This window comes from Solanum pennellii, chromosome 9 (assembly GCF_001406875.1).
Source record: "Solanum pennellii chromosome 9, SPENNV200".
NCBI lineage: Eukaryota > Viridiplantae > Streptophyta > Magnoliopsida > Solanales > Solanaceae > Solanum > Solanum pennellii.
In genome coordinates, this window is record NC_028645.1 from 77614673 (window position 1) to 77633184 (window position 18512).

An 18512-nucleotide genomic window follows, 5' to 3' on the forward strand; every position below is an offset into this window, starting at 1 on the left:
AAGTTCAGAGAGTCGATTTCAGTACCCAAATTTCAGAATTATAAGTGTTTTGGAACGAGACCCCCTCGACGGTCCGTCGTGCCCATGACGGTCCGTCGTGGGATCCGTCGTCTCAGCCAGTTTTTCCAGAAATAAAATCTGCTGCTCAAAACGACTAAACAGGTCGTTACACAAAAATATTTAAAAATATTTTAATACACTAAATTTAAATATACATATAAATTTTAATTTTATTTATGATTGATTCCACCTAATATTTTAGTTGATATAGAATTATTAAGAGTTAATCATAATCATAGTTTATTTACATTCATATAATAAATATATATCATAATAATTCATAAAAAATAAAGAACCAAAAATGAGATAATACTAATAATAATAACTAAAGATGTCTAGAACTATTTAATTTTCTTTTTATTGGCAAATTTTTGTTTGCATGAAGTTACATTTTTTTTACCTTTGATCATCATTCACTTCATATATAGAAGGGTGTTTCTAGAATTATTTATTCTTGATAGATTTTTGTTAGAATGAAATTAAATTTTAATTCTTGGTCGTCTTTAATACAGATATATCATCCTATTCATTTTTATTTGTAATGTTACTTTTTAACATCTTTTTCTTTAATTTCAATCTAATATATATTATTAATTTTTACCACACTTAATTAGATTCAAAATAAAAATAAAAATAATTAATTCATGATAATTTTTTTTGTAAAAAGTAGGCATTTTTTATAAGCATAATGAATAGAAAAAATATAAGAATTAAACTAAAGTAATAGTAAAATAGAGTAATAATAAAATAGATTTCACAATAACTCATAAAAGAAAAGAAAGTGAAGTAATAACAAAATAAGTTAATGGTAATAATAATAACTTAAATGTTTTTAGAACTATTTAATTTTCTTGTCATCATTCTAGGTAGATTTTTGTCAGTGAGAAATTATATTTTTACCATTGATCATTATTCACTTTATATAAAGAAAGAAATTTTTAGAATTATTTAGTATATTTCTTAATAGATTTTTGTTAGAATGAAATTACATTTTTACTCTTGGTCGTCCTACCACTTCACACTTCTATATAATAGAAAATATATATATACACACACTCTAATGGTACTTATGAGAAAATATCTACTCTTCTACCATGAACAACACATTTGAAAGAGAAGAAGAAAAGAAGGAAACCAACTATGAGTATTTCATTATTGTGAGAAGTTAGTTGTCATTGCAATGTCTCTCTCTCTCTCTCTCTCACACACACTATATATATATATATATATAGAGCTAAGCTACAGTCTAACTAACTATTGTATTTGTTGACATCCAATTTTGACCATTCCCGATAATAATTAATTAATGAATTTTTTAATTCTAAACGATTTGAAAAAAAATAGATTTTATAAAGTTTAAAAATGTTTTTAAGTTATTTTAAACTAATCCCATCACTTTTATAAATTTTTATATAATATATTTTTTTGCATAATTATGTATACATTTAGTATATTTTATGATTATTCCAAAATCGTATCGGAAAAAAAAAGAAAGAAAAGAATTTGCTTAATTAAACGTTCGGGTGATTAGTTTAATGATATATATAAATATAGATATATATATTTTTCTTTATCTAATTAAGTCAATTATTTCATTTCGTTGGGTTTAGGAAGCTCGTTAATTAATTAATATTAATTCGTCAGATTTAAATCCTAGCCGAATCTTCTAAATTAATTCTTTTCGGTCACCCTTTTAATCCTGATTGGCTTTTACCAATTAATTGTTTATGAAGTTTTAGCTAAATCCCACCCTTGCTTTAATTCCCAGCAGACTGTAACCTATTCCTTTTTTTTAGGAACATTTTTAGTCAATCAATCCAAAAAAATTCAGTGACCCAGGCCCATTTTAATTTGGAACATTTTCAACAATCTAGTCCAGCCCCCAGATCCCAGGCCCAACCCAAATTCCCCTGTAAACCCGACCCACCCCTTTCTCCTCTTCACATTAAAAAAACAGAAAGAAAGAACCCAAAATTGCAGCTTTGCCAAAGAAACCCAGAACCTCGACGCGCAGCAAACCAAATTCTCAACAAAACGCGACCTGCCCGACCCAGATATTCGGCGCGTACAACTCCTCGTCTGCAGCGCGAGTTCACGAAAGAGCTGTGAGGAATGCGATGCGGAGCCCTCTTCCCCTCCTTGTCGTTTTCCTTAGGCGTCCCTTTCTTTGGGTATGATTTTCAGCAGCTCTCAGAGCACACGATTTCGTCTTCTTGGTCCAAGATTGAGTCACGTTGCTCACCAAGGACGTGGGAATCGAGATGCACCCTTTCCTCTTTTGAAATGGGTCAAAAATTTCAGAAAAGGAATGCCTCCCTAAAATAGTGAAAGTTTGAAATTTTCAATTCAAGGTGATCCCACGAATTCATGGGACTCATTCGTTTTCCCTCTCATTTGATAAACCCTAATCTCCCTCTATATAAACTTTTTTTTCTTCACGGTGAAACGGCGACTTCTGTTGGGAATTTGGAGGACGAAAAAAAATGAGAGAATTTTTTGGGAGTTGAAATTCTTAATCTGATTTTTTTTTTTTTTGAAAGTGTTGAGCGAGAAACAGAGGGGTTTTTTGCAGTTAGGGGAAAAATTTTTGAGAGATAGTTGAGAGTTCTTAATTGAAAATAGAGAGAAGGGGGTTAGACAATTTTGGGGGATTATGAAAAAGGGAGACAATGTTAAGATTATAAAAAAACAAGGCATACTAATAGCGTTTAAAAAAGCACTCGATCAGTTGGAATAGACTCAAAAACTCGCTTGTTTTTTTTTATCGTCGTCTGTGTCTGCGCCGTCTGTGGTAGGAGTTGCTATTCATTTTGCTTGTCCCGTTCCAGAACGTTGCCCGAAAAAAGGTATTTTCTATGTCTTCACGTTATCCTTTCGATTCTTTTCTCTTTTTTTGTTATTCTTCGATTGCAGTTTGGTTGTTGGCTGTTAGTTAATGTTGATTTTGGTATTTGTTTCAACTTAAATGATTGAATCGATGTGTCAACATTTTGAATTATGTGTTGGGTTTGTCACTGTTTTGAGTATAATATTGCACTGTTTGCTGCTCGTTTCTGACTTCTATCAATTTATGTCGATCGAAATTCATTTCCAAAAGGCTATTGTTCCTTCTTTTTCTTATTTACTGTAATGCTCTGTTTTTCCCCTGCCTTAATCTCAAGTGTGATGTCTATGTTTCATTCCTATCGTCCCTCGAAGTGTTGTAATTTTGAAGCATCTCATGTTGTTTCGTTGTCATCAACTGGCTTTGAGTGGTCTATTCGAGTTAATGCAAGGTTTGTTCGGTATCAGTTTCTTATGCTCGAAACTAGTCTATATCTTACGAAGTTTGTTTGCACGTCATTTTGGGTTTAACTTTGAAGCAAGTTAAAATGGGACCTTGTTACGTGTATCCAAGTTATTTATGACTCAATTTGTATTTAGTTGTTCCTCTCTGCCACTCTTCAAGTCGTTAGGGTGATTATCTCGCTGCCTAGAGTTACCAAGCTGAACATTTTCAAACATTTTTCTGTCTAACACTTTGTTTAACTTGGGTTCGAATTTGTTCTTATGATTCCTTGAAGCATCAGCCTATTACTGTTTTTACTGTAAAGCATGCTGGGAAGGGATATTAAGAGGGTGCCCAAGTCGAGTTTTCCTTGAAATGATTCTGTATTTTCTTGATTGCATCTCTAGCTTGTCCAATACTGCTCTAGCTTAATCTGCGGTTTTTGAGGAAAATTTGGTGAATCTTCATCTTTGTGCTCGATTTGATTTTGTGACAATTACTGGTTCCGTTCAAATGTGGTAGGCATTTTATTTTCATTGATGTCTTATTATGAAAAGTCTCGTGCGTGTTCATGATGCTAGTGCGGATTTATTTGCTTATTAACAATAAGAGGTTAGCTTTGGAGATTCTCGTGTTTCCTCTTTAAGAAATGTACTATTTTGTCTTAGCTGCTTTATTTCTGAAAGTGGATGATATCGAAAAATCTGCATTTTATGTGCTTATTGTTAGCATCTGTTTAAGGCCTATTCTAATGACTAACAGCATGAAAAATGTCCCTTTTATTGGCTTTTTAGTCTATTTATTTAAGAATGTATGTAGGGAAATATAAGTTTGGCTAGCATTTGTTCCTTGTATTCACTGTGAAAAGGGGGGTAAGAGCAAAACCTTAGGTATTTAAAACGTGTTTTCTTGGGTCATAAATTCTTCCTAAGCGTAGCACGTTGATTTTCTCAACTTGCAGTGACTTAGTTATGTTTCTTTTTTTGTGATTTTTCAACATGACAAAGAAGCTATTTCATGTTTAGTTATTTTCTCTTTGTGGACAGTAGAAAAATCTTATAGGTCCTCGTATTCCATCGTGTAGTTACTAAATGGTGATTGAGTTCCCCTTTTCCCTATTAATCAACATGCTACCGAGTTGTCACAACAATTTTTTGCATGAAATAATCACAATTTCCTTGGTCTTTTATTTTATTTTATTTATCATTTTGTTGCCTTTCAATGTGGTTATTAATGTGACTCTGTCAATTTAGTGGGATGACATTTTAGTTTGGCCCTTTTTTGAGTTGGTATACAGTCCCAGCAAATTAATGTGTATACATATATATTATTTTTTTATGTATATATCTTGAGTTGGTCTATATGTGTTAACTCTTTTCTTTTACTCTTTTTGCATGTGAAATGTGTCGGGGTCCTCATGGATCTTGTCTATGCATTTTCCTATTGGGCCACGAAGGCCCAAATCTCTATTCTAGTCAACTCATAAAGTCAACGAACAGATCTTGGGACCAAAATTCGAAGCGAGTGGAGGAGTCGAAGAAAGCTGGGCCGAAAGAGGCCCACTTTATTTACTTATTTCTTATTGTATTTTGTTATCTTTGGGGCCTAAGTCCCTTGTCGTCTTTTATCTTTTCTGTATTTACTTTGTATCATTATCTGATTAGTCTAGGACATGTACAAAGATAAATGGGTCAAAAAACCCAAAACAGGTTGGTCCAAATACCGGTCCAGGCGGACAGATAACCTGAATTTGGACCCAACTCTCTCTCCTTCTCTCTCTATCCCTCTTTTATTTTTGTTTATCTACTTTATTTGTCGTTAGTTTTAAAGTTAAAGAATCTAAATCCCCGCAAACGCCGTGAATATTTTATCGACTTAAAATAAATTCTAAATGAATTCTAAAAGATGAATAACTTGGCAAATAATAAAACTCACTCAAGTAATTAATACCGCTTTTTCAAACGAACTCTAAGTAGTTTTTACAAGTTAGATCATTTTTAGCCAAATAGACTAGTTGCCGGATTACCGCAAGTAAGCAGACGTCTTAGGTGCTTTCAAACCATCCTAAGACGTTAATAAGAATTCCCGAACCCTTTAGTTTTCAAAACAATTTTTGTGTTTAAGTCTTTTGAAAATATAGTTTTCTTAATTTTTTCTAAAAAATTAAGTGCCAACTCTCAAAAAGTCGAATGCTTATAAAATATTGTTTTTCCTTTTCCATATAAAACAATATCAACCTATCACAAGTGTACAACTGTCACATAGTAACAGAATTAGTTACATCTAATTACACTTATCAGCTAACTATTCAGAATTAGTTAACTAATCAGCATGGTTAAGTGACTCATTTCTCAATAACTAAATAGTTTTTCATCTATATATAAATAAGAAGATTGAGAGTAACTCAAATAACAAGTCGTAATATCACATATTTAATATTTACTAACATTGCGAGAGTGATTATTACTTAATATTTCTTTTAAAAATATATAGCTAAGTTTTACATCTTCACTTATCATTGGGTTTCATATTTTTGTCATATGTTTCAAAATTATCATATTTTATTATTTTGCTATTTGAAAGTAATTTTATTATTATTCATGATGAAGTGATGTTTTCATTATAGTATTCATGAGTTTTATTGATTATTTTCTTTTAGAGATGTAATTTTGCATAGTGTCATAATAATAAATTTTTAGAAATAATGGTTCTTTTATTATTTAAAAATTAAGACATTAGAGTTGATTTGTGTCTCATAATAATTTTTATATCATTTTATTTTCTATTAGTTCTCTTGAATCATGTTTATAATTAATTTAAGCTATTTATGTATTTCTTCAATATTGTGTTATTATATTATTTTAGCATATCATAAAATAAATATTTAATGATCCATAGAACTTACATCTCACCTCAATATATTAAGTAAAATGGCTTGCCTCATCTCCCCGCCTTTTAAAAACTAAAGTTCTAATGCAAGCATTAGCTTATGTATTAGTAGAACCTCATTTGATACAATTTGCATTAATCATATACTCTATTGTGTATAACTAATACACGAAAATCCTAGCATAAGTTATACACAATATATATTTAATGCATGTATTAATATGGTTAAAGACTAAATTGCCCCTCAAAATCTTTTTACATTATTCCATCATATTTGAGGATGCTAATTTTGTAAATAAATATTTTTTTAAAAATAGTGCAATGTCATTTTTAATACACCAAATCAGTGTTTTAAAAGGTGAGAGCGTGAGGTGAGACATTTTATACAATACGGAGCGAGGCATAAGTCTCAAGACACGGGGGCGTAAGTCTCATGGATCTGTGGGGCGTAGTCTCATGTATATTCAATTTTATAGTTTTAATACTAATAAAATAAGTAGAAGTAAATCTTTCAATGATTTATGCTTTTTATTTGAGATAAAAATTTAAAAGACCAGGGTGTACAATTTTACGCGCAGGACTTACGTTTTTAGTTCAGGACTTACACCTTAAATTTTAGTACTTATGCTTTATGGATCTACGTTTTTAATTTACACCTAAGAGGTTTTTAGTATGTCTCGCCCTGGGACTCGCCCCAAAAACGTTTTTGAAAACACTACGTACTCTTTACAAAAATGTCATTGGTTTATAGTTTGGCTCAAAAATGTCTTTACCGTCAATACTCTGGTTCAAAAATGCCCCTATAACTAAAATCGGTCGAAAATGCTCTTTTCTGAATAAGTATATTTTTTTTCTTTTTAACCAAATTTTCTTCTTAATTAAATTATTAAAGAACTATGATCTTGTTTTCTTTCTTTCAAAATCACTTTAACAAATTAAAATGTAGGAAATAATTTTTTCTTCTTAATTCTTATCTTATCAATTAAAATAAAAAATAATTTCATGTATCATCTCGATGTGATATATGTTATATGTATAAGTTCATAGTATATTCATCATTAATTTATATCTATATTTATATAGCGATAAAAATAATTATAATAAAATAAGAAATATTTTCATTATTTTTTTTAATTGAAGATAAAAAACTTTTAATTTTAAAAATATTATTAAAAAAATGTGTTAAAAAGAAAATAAATAATATATTTATTTAAAAAAACGAATATTTTTTTGCCCAAAACAACAATAAGAACATATTTAGATCAAAGTAAACGGGCATTTTTGGATTAAACTATAAACAGATGATATTTTTGTTCCTTTCGCATAGTCTAAGGTCATTTTTGACCTTTCTCCCAAAAATAAACAATGCAAATATAACTAATACAAACGTTTGCTAATCCACTCTATTTAGTATCATTTTTATACCCTTAGAAAAAAAATTAAAAATTATTAAAGTGTATATCATATAAAAACAATATTAAATAAAGCGGATATGCTAACGTTTGCATTAGTGTATATCTCTTTTTCAAACATCAAACTCAATCCGAATCAATAAAATAGAATCTCAATAGGTTATACTGTATTAAGACAATAATTTATAATCTTGTGTGATTTTATACTTGATGTGGCAACATTGTCAAAAGAAAATATTTGTAATATCTCAAGAATAGAGAAAACTTTATAAAATAAGTTGTTTAAAGCTAAACTTTTATATAAATTTATACAATAAAGTTTTTACATATTTTTTATTTGAATTTTTTAAAATAATAATAATATTGTAGCCATTTGGTACATATCTATGCCATTCACAAATACGTATGTAATGTTTTAGTAAATATTCAAGATTAATGTAGTATTTATTCTAATTTTCATTGCCCATGAATTTCAATTTTTTGTCACTAAGGATTTGTTTGGTAAGGTATTTTTTTAAAAAAAATTATGTTTGATTGGTTAATTTTTTTAAAAAAGAAAGATAATTATTCTAATGAAGATGGAAAAAATAAGTTTGGGAGAGGCTTCCACTTTGTTAAAGATATTATTAATCTTGATTTGAGAATAAATGTATACCTCAAATTTTAATTCTTTTATTAATTACAGAAATCTCACCTGTTAGTTTACTTATTATCATTATCCCCTGTAAGTTTTACAAATTTCCAAAATCCCTCATTTCTCTCTTAAGTCAAAAATGTCATTAATATATATGATCCTCTTTTTAATATATCAACGCTTTGATTTTTTGGCCATTAATGTATCAGATCCTTTTTTTAATGTATAAGCGCATGTATCCAACATTTTTTTTAATGTATCAGCGCTTTGATTTTTTGGCCGTTAATGTATCTGACCCCTCTTTTTAATGTATCAGCACTTATATTATTGTATCTGTTTGAGAGATTTCTGTAATTATAAACTTTTGAAGGATAAATTGTAATTTTACCTTAAAAGTATGTAATTTCCCTTTATTGTTTTCTTATCTGAAGAACACGATAAAATAATTCAAGAATTAAAATTCTAAGACTATAGTATAGCTTTACGTGTCTACCCTTTATTGTCTAGTGATCTTGAAGTTCAAAGTGGGAAAAAAATCTTGAACTTCAAAAATTATAATTTCAAGACTCTAATCTTGAAATAAGTTTGTCTACTTGTCGCTTATGATCTAGCAATCTTAATTTTTAGATACAATATCATATTAATAAAAGGTGAAAGGTTTTTTTTTACACTATAGGTACAATTTAAATGATTATTGTATGTTACTACTTTATTTTTTCTCACTATCATATTAGATTTGACATTGAGAGTTGGGGAAAAAAGGCATGGTATAACTAACCATTACAAATTTAAATTGGCTCAACATTGGTATTATATTCTTAAAAAAAATGAATTATAGATTCATAATAATGATAACCTGTATCTAAAATTTATATCGTATGCGTCTTTATAACTTTCTCTCGCCACTCTCTTTCGTATCTCTCCCACATATATTGATAAACTAAAAATGCATACAATGTGTACATATTGTATATATAATACTAAATATAAAATGTGTTCATAAAAATATATTATACGAAAATTGAACATAAAAGATCTATGGATCAAAATATATAATGTGTGTATATACACACACATCAATTTCTACTTCTTTTACTTTTGTTCGAATGTAGTGATCGATAACATTGGGACAAATTAGTTTTAATTATTTCTACAATTAATTGATTTCTTTCCTTATACTCCTGAGCGCTTTTTTTATATGTATAATAAGAGTACATAAACAAAAATTCCAAGTTATTTCAATGATATTTTCTAAAGGGTTTTTCCACTTTACCACCCATTTTCACTCCAAGAACACCTATAGCAACTTACAATATACATTAAAATTAATAAAATAGAAAAATTCATCAAGAACAAGTATAATATTTATTGTTATCGGTTAGTAAGAGTATCCAAATTAATCTATAGGATTTACGCTTCATGTCTCATGACTTACGTCTCGCTTTAATATACTAAGTAAAAGGGCTTGTCTTACGCCTCCACCTTTTAAAACACTTGAGCTATAATAAATCCATTAGCTTATATATAGTAGCAGAGTCTTATTTGGTACAACTTGCATTAGTCGTATGCTCTATTGTGTATTACTAATACATGAAAATTGTAGCATGAGTTATACACACTATATATTTAAGAGTTCAGAGCCTAAAAGGTATAAAATATTAACAAAAATTCCAAAACGGTATATAAAATTTTATATTGACCAAAACGGCAAAATCGCTGGAACAACAGCGATTTACTGCACCGAAAAAAGTAAAATCGCTGCTACTGCAGCAATTTTGCAAAATGTGATTTTTTTTTAAAATAAAATTCAAATCGATACCTAGACAGCGATTTTTATTTTTTTTAGAAAATCGCTGCCTAGGCAGCGATTTTCAATTTTATTTTTTTTAAAAAAATTTTTAGAAGCGATTTCCGTTTTTAAGAAAAAAAATTTAAAGAAAATCGCTTCCTACGCAGCGATTTACTAAAAAAAATTCTTTTTAAAAAACCGAAATCACTGCCTAAAAAATATTTTTTTAAAATGGAAATCGCTGCCTAGTAGGGTTTTGAATTTTTTATTAAAAAAAATCACATTTTGCAAAATCGCTGTAGTAGTAGCGATTTTGCTTTTTCCGGTGGAGTAAATCGATGTTGTTCTAGCGATTTTGCCGTTTTGGTTGATATAAAATTTTATATACCGTTTTGAAATTTTTGTTAATATTTTATACCTTTAGGCTTCGGACTCATATATTTAATGTATGCATTGACATGGTTAAATATTCAAATTGCCCGTTAATTTTTTTTTTTAACATTTCCCCATCATATTTGTAAAGGCTATTTTTGTAAATAAATATTTTTAAAAAATGTGCAATGATGTCATTTGTAATATGTCAAATCAAATACATAAAAATAATAATTAATACAAGTATAACTAATACAAACATTTGCTTATCCACTCTGTTTAGTATTATTCTTGTATACCCTACAAAATGATTAAAAATCATTTGATAGAATATACTATATAAAAATAATACTTAAATAAAGTGGGTAAGCAAATTTTTGCATTAATTTATCTTTTTTTTTCAACATCAAACTCGATTTGTGTCAACATTATCAAAAGTAGATATGTTCAATATTTCAAGAATAGAGACCTCTTTATAAAATTAGTTTTTTAAAGCTAAACTTTTATGCAAATTTGAATTTATACAGTAAGATTTTATTTAATTTTTTATTTGAATTTGTTTATAATAGTATTATTGTAGCCATTTGGGACATATCTATGCCGTTCACAGATGTGAAGATTAATGTAGTATTTATTCAAATTCTCATTGCCTATGAATCTCAAATTTTTGTTACTAAGGATGGGTCCGGTATGATTTTATTCAATTTTTTTTAAAAAAATATTTTCATTATGAAATAAGTTCCTGAAAAACGAAAAAAATTAAATTTTTGTAATAAAAATAGGAAAAATAAGTTTTATAAGTGACTTTCAACTTTTGTTAAAGATATAACTTATCTTTGATTCCAATATGAATTTATACCTCAAATTTAATTTTGTTTTATCACATCTGGAAAATACGATAAACTAATCTAAAAATTATTATTACATGACACTATAATTATGAAATAACTTTGTGTGTCTAGCCACCTTAAACTTCAAAAATTATAATTTCTTGAAATAAATTTGTCTACCTATCCCTTGTTGATTAGCAACCTTAAACTTCAGATACAATTTCTTATTAACAAAGGTGAAAGATATTTTCTTACCCTATAAATATAATTTAAATGATTATCGTATCTTAGTATTCTATTTTTTTGGGATATCATACTGGAAAAAAAAGAGGAGCATTTTAAATGTGTTACTTCTAATAATGGGTGTTTCTATTTTACACGTTCTCTGTTTTTATTTATTTGTCAAATATTATTTAATTTGATATTCCATTTTAGTTGTTATTTTTGATAAATAAAAGGACAATTAATTTTCTTCTTTGTATTATACCTCCTAATTTATTAACATTGAATTAAATGAGAAATGTAGCAATTTATTGTTGCTCATTAATTCAGCGGTATTTACGATTTAAATAAAAATGATTCGATTTGGCATCTTCAATTTTTTAGCTTAAAACAATTGTTTACCCGATGTTAAATTTTAAGCCAATTTTAATTTGGATTCATATCAACTTCCTTCAATTGTTTTATTTTGATCTGTTATAAAGAGATTTAATCTCCACATACACTACTAGCATCATTAAGTGAACAATTTTTGGTTAGTACATATTTTTCTTTCTCGTAAATGATATTACTCTGTCTGGCTCATTTTATGTGGCATTTTCATATTTCAAGATTCAAATAAGTGAATCTTTGATCGTAATTTTTTCATAGATCATTTTAACATTTTGAATTATCAATTATTGTGACTTATAGTACTCTTTACGAAGTTTACAAATATATAAATTTCATTTTTAAAAAAATTGAAAATTCCATACGCAAATATCTGATCAAAATTAAACTGTTTGACTCTCGAAAAACGAAAAGTACCATATAAAATGGGACAGAGTACTAGTTTATTTTTGAAATCTTTGAAGGGACAATAAAGCAGGATAACAAAAATTTAAATGATATTAAATATTATAGCTATTGTTTAATAAATTGTAATTTGCATTCATAGTTTTCTCAAATTTTGCTAATCATTTAGTTTGTATAATTCGTCTAATTGTATAAATCAAAATTTTATATAATTCGGTTCCTGACCGTATAAGTCCAGAATTTGTATATGTTTACCTTAATTATTTGTATGCGATTTATGAAAAATTCATATTAAATTACATTGTTTATATATTGACAAACGAAATAGACAAATGAAAATCTGAAAAACTCCTAAGCGTATAAATATAAAATGTATATATACTTACCTTATCTGTATGTATATTCACAATCAAAATATACAAACTACTACCTCCATAGCAAACAAAACTATAGCTATGAACCATAATTATCAAAACTGTAGTTACAAAGCCTTATTATGTCTATTATGATTGTTATTTATGAAATTTTCTCATGCTATAATGTATTTTCACATATTATTAATAAAAAGGTATTATAAGGCAAGTTGGACTTTAAATTAAATATATCGTTACACTCTTTTTAACATCATTGAAGCAATAAACATACACCATTGAAACAATCACCATATTTCTAATTGGCTTACTAAAAGTAAAGACTTATTTTACAATTTATATTTTGTCGTCATTATTTATCATGATGCTCTTCTTCAACACTATTGAAGCAACAAATCTATGCCATTAAAGTAATAGGAGAAAATCATAATACTAGTTATTAAAAAGTTATGCCACACGAGTAGAACGGTAACAATATTGGTCTCATTAGATGAACTAATTATTATTTTTTATTTTAAGAAACACCAAGGTTAAAATATATATGACCAGTTACGATTGGATGGATGGAGGAATAAAAGAGATTAAATTCCACTAGTCAAATTCTTATAATCAACAGAAAAGAGTTAAACTATAACTATCCGAACTAGCTTATTGGCGTGCAATGTGGCATCAATGTAGTATTCACATGGTATTTAATAATTTTCGTTAATAAGAAAAGTATTTTTGACTCAATAGTTTAACGGGAAGGGTAGTTTTGAGTTGAAATATAGTTTAAGGATAAATATAAGCTATTTCGGATAGTTTAATGGTATTTTTGATCATTTTCCGTTCAGTCTATGGGTAGTAGAATCCTATTGACGTGCAATGTGACATCCGCATGGCATTTAATAACTTCCGTTAATAAGGACACTTTTAATCAATAGTTTGACGGAAAAGATTAAACTGAAATATAGTTTAATGGTAAATATATTATATTTTGAATAATGTAAGGATATTTTTGACCTTTTTTTGTTATAATCAATAATAATTTAAAAAACTAAAATTAGTTTGTATGTGTAAGTAATTGCTTTAATAGTGTTAAGATGAGAGTGAGAATAATGACGATGAAGACAAATAGTAAAAGACCTTATTTTTAATAAGTCAATTAGTAAATATTTTAAACAATATACTTCCTTCGTTTTAAAAAGAGTATTGTCATTTTTTTTGGTTTGTTTCAAAAAAGTGACTAATTTTTTTTTTTGCAACACTTTAACTTTAACTTTCCACATGGCATGTTTAAGACCACAAGATTAAAGGATATTTTTGTACATTTGACATAACTTTAGTTTAGAACCACAAGATTAAAAAGTCTTCTTTCTTGTTTTAAACTCCGTTCCAAATCAAACTAGGCTATCCTTTTTTAAACGGAGGGGGTAATTAGTCTAACTTACCTATAATACTCTTTTTTGTTACTTTTATTTAAATATTAATAAATACATTTCTTTCATTTATTTTTACTTATCACAATTTAACTTGACACACATATTAAGAAAAATGATATTTATCATATTTTACAATACTATCTCTATTAAATTATTTGGACAATTATATTTAATGCTAAGATTAAAACATATTAAAAAAATAGTTTTTTTTTGATATGTCAAAAATAATAAGTAAAATCGAAAATCTATTTTAGGAAAAAGTGACAAGTACAAATGAAAGAGACAGTATAAAAATGCTTTATATTATTTCTAAAAATAAATTGATTATGTAATTTTTGTTATCCACTATCAATACTCCCTCCATTTCATATTAATTTAATTTTTTTGAGACATATTCCATTTTTCAAATTAATTTAATTATTTAGTTTCGAAGATTTCTTTTAGATCCAATTTTACACTTCATTAGTTAGTATTAAAATTACTGATTAATTAATATTTAGTTATTTTAATCATAAATTTGATAATAATTAATAAGGATAAAAATAAAAATTTATATCTTAATTTACTTTTTTTAAAGGACGTGAAACACCTCAAGAGTTAAATTAATATGAAATAGAAGGAATACTCGTTAATAATATTCTAAAAATAAACTAGACCATATAATTTTATTGTCCCACCTTCAATAAATACTAATTAATCTCATTATTTAATACCCAATTGACTTGAGATATAGAGTGAGAGTAGTGAGAGAAATATTTCTAATCAAATTTCTCTGAAAACTACATCTAACTGAAGAAGAAGAAGAAAGAAGAAGCCAACATGTTGAGATTAGCTTCAAGGTTAGTTTTCTCTCTTCACTCTCATCAATCCTTCAAAAAAAAGAACAACACAGAAAAGTTAAATTCAGAATAAGTATAATCTTATTATTTATATATATATATATATATAAAATCAATAATTCAGTTCATGAATTTACAGAATCCTTTCTCAATCCACCTCTAATTTGAAATTTGAATACAACTAGTTAGATGTGGGGGAAAAAAATATTTCAATTGGTAATAATTAAATTTAGTAGGTGTTTAATCATAAATAATTTCAAGTATCATGATGTATTGAGTTTTGTTTTTATTTTCTCTCGTATTCTGCACCTTATCTTTACATCTCTTTTTTTTTTTGTTTTCTTCTGTTTAATTTTGAACCAATTAACAGGGGTGGCATCAAATCAAGGGCTCTGCTTCAAATTTTCAATAAAGACTTCTCCACTCACGTTGAGAGGTGTGTTTTCTCTCTCCGCTCCGTTTTATGTATCACAGTTTAAATTACGAGTGTTAAATTATTTTATTTAAGAAAAAGGGTCTGATATACCCCTCAACTTTGTCATTTAGAGCTTATATACCCCTTGTTATGAAAGTGGCTCATATATACCCTTACTTGTAAACAAATGGCTCACATATACCCTTTTCCTCTTACGGAAATGAAAAAATAATAATTTTAATCTAAATTTTTATTATTTTTTCTAAAAAATATAATCCCATATGAGTAAATTTAATCCTCGTCAAACATATTTTTTTTGACTTTTTTTTGTTTCAATGACTAATTTATAATTATTATTTTGATAATCAAATTTATTTATGTTTCACTAATATTATTGTAAAATTTATTGTAGATGACCAAATTTTTTCTTCGAATACGAAATTAAATTACAATAGACACAAAAAAAATAATTAAAATTTTTTTTTTAAACTAAGGAATGAAAGACAAAACAAAATAAGAATAAGAAACTCAAATAATTATAGTAAAAGAAGTAAAAAAATAATTTATGTATGAAAAAAATTAAAATATACCGTAAATTTTGATAGAAGAATCATATATACCCCTAAATAAATTTTTTAAAAAAATTAGAAGTAATAAATATGAATTTAAAACTAATTTTTTAACTTCCGTTAAATGAAGGGTATATGTGAGCCATTTTGTAACAGCAGGGGTATATGTGAGTCGTTTGTATAACGATAAGGGCATATATGAGCCTCTTTTATAACGAGGGGTATATCAGCTCCAAATGACAAAGTTGAGGGGTATATCAGACCCTTTATCCTTTTATTTATAATGTAAAATTTTGAAATGATCTAGCTAGCCAACACGATTGCTAATCGTATTGCATCTTTCCTCATGTTTTGCTCTTTGATAAAAATATGAATCGACTTTACTAGAAAGTGATTTTTTTTATTTTCGATGTACATATTATAGTTTGCTTAAATTTGAATTTTATGTCAAAAAATCTTATAATTAGGATTAAAATACTCCCTATTAGAAAAAGAAGTAATAATACATCAAACTTGGCTATTTCAAAGTAAAATTTATATATTTTGAAATAATATAAAAAATTGTTACATATATAAATAAAATTTAAAATATAAACGATTTTAATTATTTTTTCTTTGATGTTTTTAATAATAATCACAACACATTTTGAGAGTGAAGTATTATTCTTAAATGTCATATGGCCGTCAAAAATGACGAGATCTTTTTGTGCTGCTTGAGCACATGTATATCATTTTATTTATTCGCATAGACTACATTGCATGTCAAGTATCATAAGACAAGGAACACCACATATTTTTTTTTAATCATATACTTTAGGAATATAAAGTTTATATCTTTCCATTTTCAATTAAGATGCGCATAACTTTTCATAAATATCCTTCTTATTTCAACTATTATCACTTTATATAAATACATTTTACGATACTTACCCAAATCATTACACATGCTTTAATTTTAGGAAATACACTTATATCATTATCAGAATCGAGTGTTATTTAGAAATGTTCGAAATTGGTTTGGTGGACTTGTTAGTAGCTGTGATAATTTGTACATTGCAATCTAAAATTTCGCTCTGAAAAAATCGGGATGAAAGCATTGCGTATTTAGTAGCATTTTTTTAGTTTAATCATGGTCTTGGATTCAAGCCTCGAAATAAGAAAAAGTCTTGTTTGAAACTCTTTTTTCTTTTTAATCGGTCTTTCATATCTCAAAATCAAATTAATCAAAATATTCAATATTGATATCAAAATTGAACTAATATCTTTTGGATGGACCAAAATTTTGGGCCTAAATCCCTCCTTTTAATGGCTTGATCCTCTGGCCGGACCTGAGTACGCTGAATACAAAAGTTTGAAAGTAAGTTTATTTTGTAAAATGCAAGGAAACTTGAAGGCAAGGTGGCGCTGATCACCGGAGCAGCAAGTGGAATCGGAAAAGAAACCGCTTCGAAATTCATCAACAACGGCGCCAAAGTTGTAATAGCAGATGTACAAAATCAGATCGGCCAAGAAACTGCCTCCGAGCTCGGGCCAAACGCCTCTTTTGTGGTCTGCGATGTCACAAAAGAATCCGACGTTTCCAATGCAGTGGATTTCACTGTCTCCAGCCACGGAAAACTCGACATTATGTACAACAATGCAGGTATTCAGAGGCCGAAGTCAACATACACAGTAACTCATACTATTCTTGTCTTTAATTCAAATGAATTTTAAAATTTTGTAGGTATACCATGTTGTACTCCACGGAGCATAGCTGATCTTGACCTCGATGCATTTGATCGAGTCATGGCTATCAACGTCCGTGGGGTGATAGCAGGGATTAAACACGCAGCTCGAGTGATGATCCCACGTAAAACCGGTTCCATATTGTGCACAGCTAGTATTACAGGGGTGATAGGAGGTCTAGCGCAGCCTACATATTCGACAACCAAATCCTGTGTGATCGGAATCATGAGATCAGTTACAGCAGAACTAAGTCAGAACGGAATCAGAATCAATTGTGTATCGCCCTTTGCAATTCCAACTCCGTTCTATATGGATGAGATAAAATTGCATTTCCCGGAATTGGAACCTGAAATTCTTGTTAAAATGTTGCATCGCACTAGTGAATTAAAAGGAGCCTACTGTGAGCCAATTGATGTGGCTAATGCTGCTCTGTTTTTGGCTAGTGATGATGCCAAGTATGTTAGTGGCCATAACTTGATGATTGATGGAGGTTTTACCTCTTATAAGAGTTTAAACTTTCCCATGCCCGATCAAGTATAGTACTCCTACCGTTTTAATTTGAATGATTTAATTTGACTCAACACCAGTATTATGAACCAAAAGAAGATTTTTTTAATTTTAAATTAAAAATGTGTGTAATTCTTTTAATTTTACGGTGTTAAAGTTGTTATATGAGATGTTGGAACTTAAGAACTTGCTAAATATAGAAAAAATATTACTCTTTATACATCAATCGTAATTTTATCATTGATTTGATTTGAGTTTTGAATTTTAGCTTACCAACCTCCAATTTATTTTTATTATATGATATAAAGAGGTCTTTATAGTCTATTTTAGGAAAGACGCACATTACCTTTTCTTTTTCTCCATTATTTACACATGAGTATGTATTCTTTGTATATAT

At 28.0% G+C, this 18512-nt stretch overlaps 1 protein-coding gene across 1 annotated transcript; it reads left to right on the plus strand.

Annotated features, from left to right (window-relative positions):
- Positions 1 to 14764: 14764 nt before the first annotated feature.
- LOC107029647 (zerumbone synthase) lies at positions 14765 to 18310 on the plus strand. The gene is made up of 4 exons (XM_015231080.2): positions 14765 to 14899; positions 15270 to 15335; positions 17266 to 17525; positions 17607 to 18310. The coding sequence occupies exons 1-4, from the start codon at positions 14880 to 14882 to the stop codon at positions 18146 to 18148; spliced, it is 888 nt and encodes a 295-aa protein (XP_015086566.1). The 5' UTR covers positions 14765 to 14879; the 3' UTR covers positions 18149 to 18310.
- The last annotated feature ends 202 nt before the right edge of the window (positions 18311 to 18512 follow it).

What these genes read in the sequence shown, in the direction of transcription:
- LOC107029647 (XM_015231080.2), top strand. Translation starts at nt 14,880, where the DNA reads ATGTTGAGATTAGCTTCAAG. An exon ending in ATGTTGAGATTAGCTTCAAG is followed by an intron (nt 14,900 to 15,269) that starts GTTAGTTTTCTC and finishes ACCAATTAACAG; the next exon opens with GGGTGGCATCAAATCAAGGG. An exon ending in TTCTCCACTCACGTTGAGAG is followed by an intron (nt 15,336 to 17,265) that starts GTGTGTTTTCTC and finishes GTAAAATGCAAG; the next exon opens with GAAACTTGAAGGCAAGGTGG.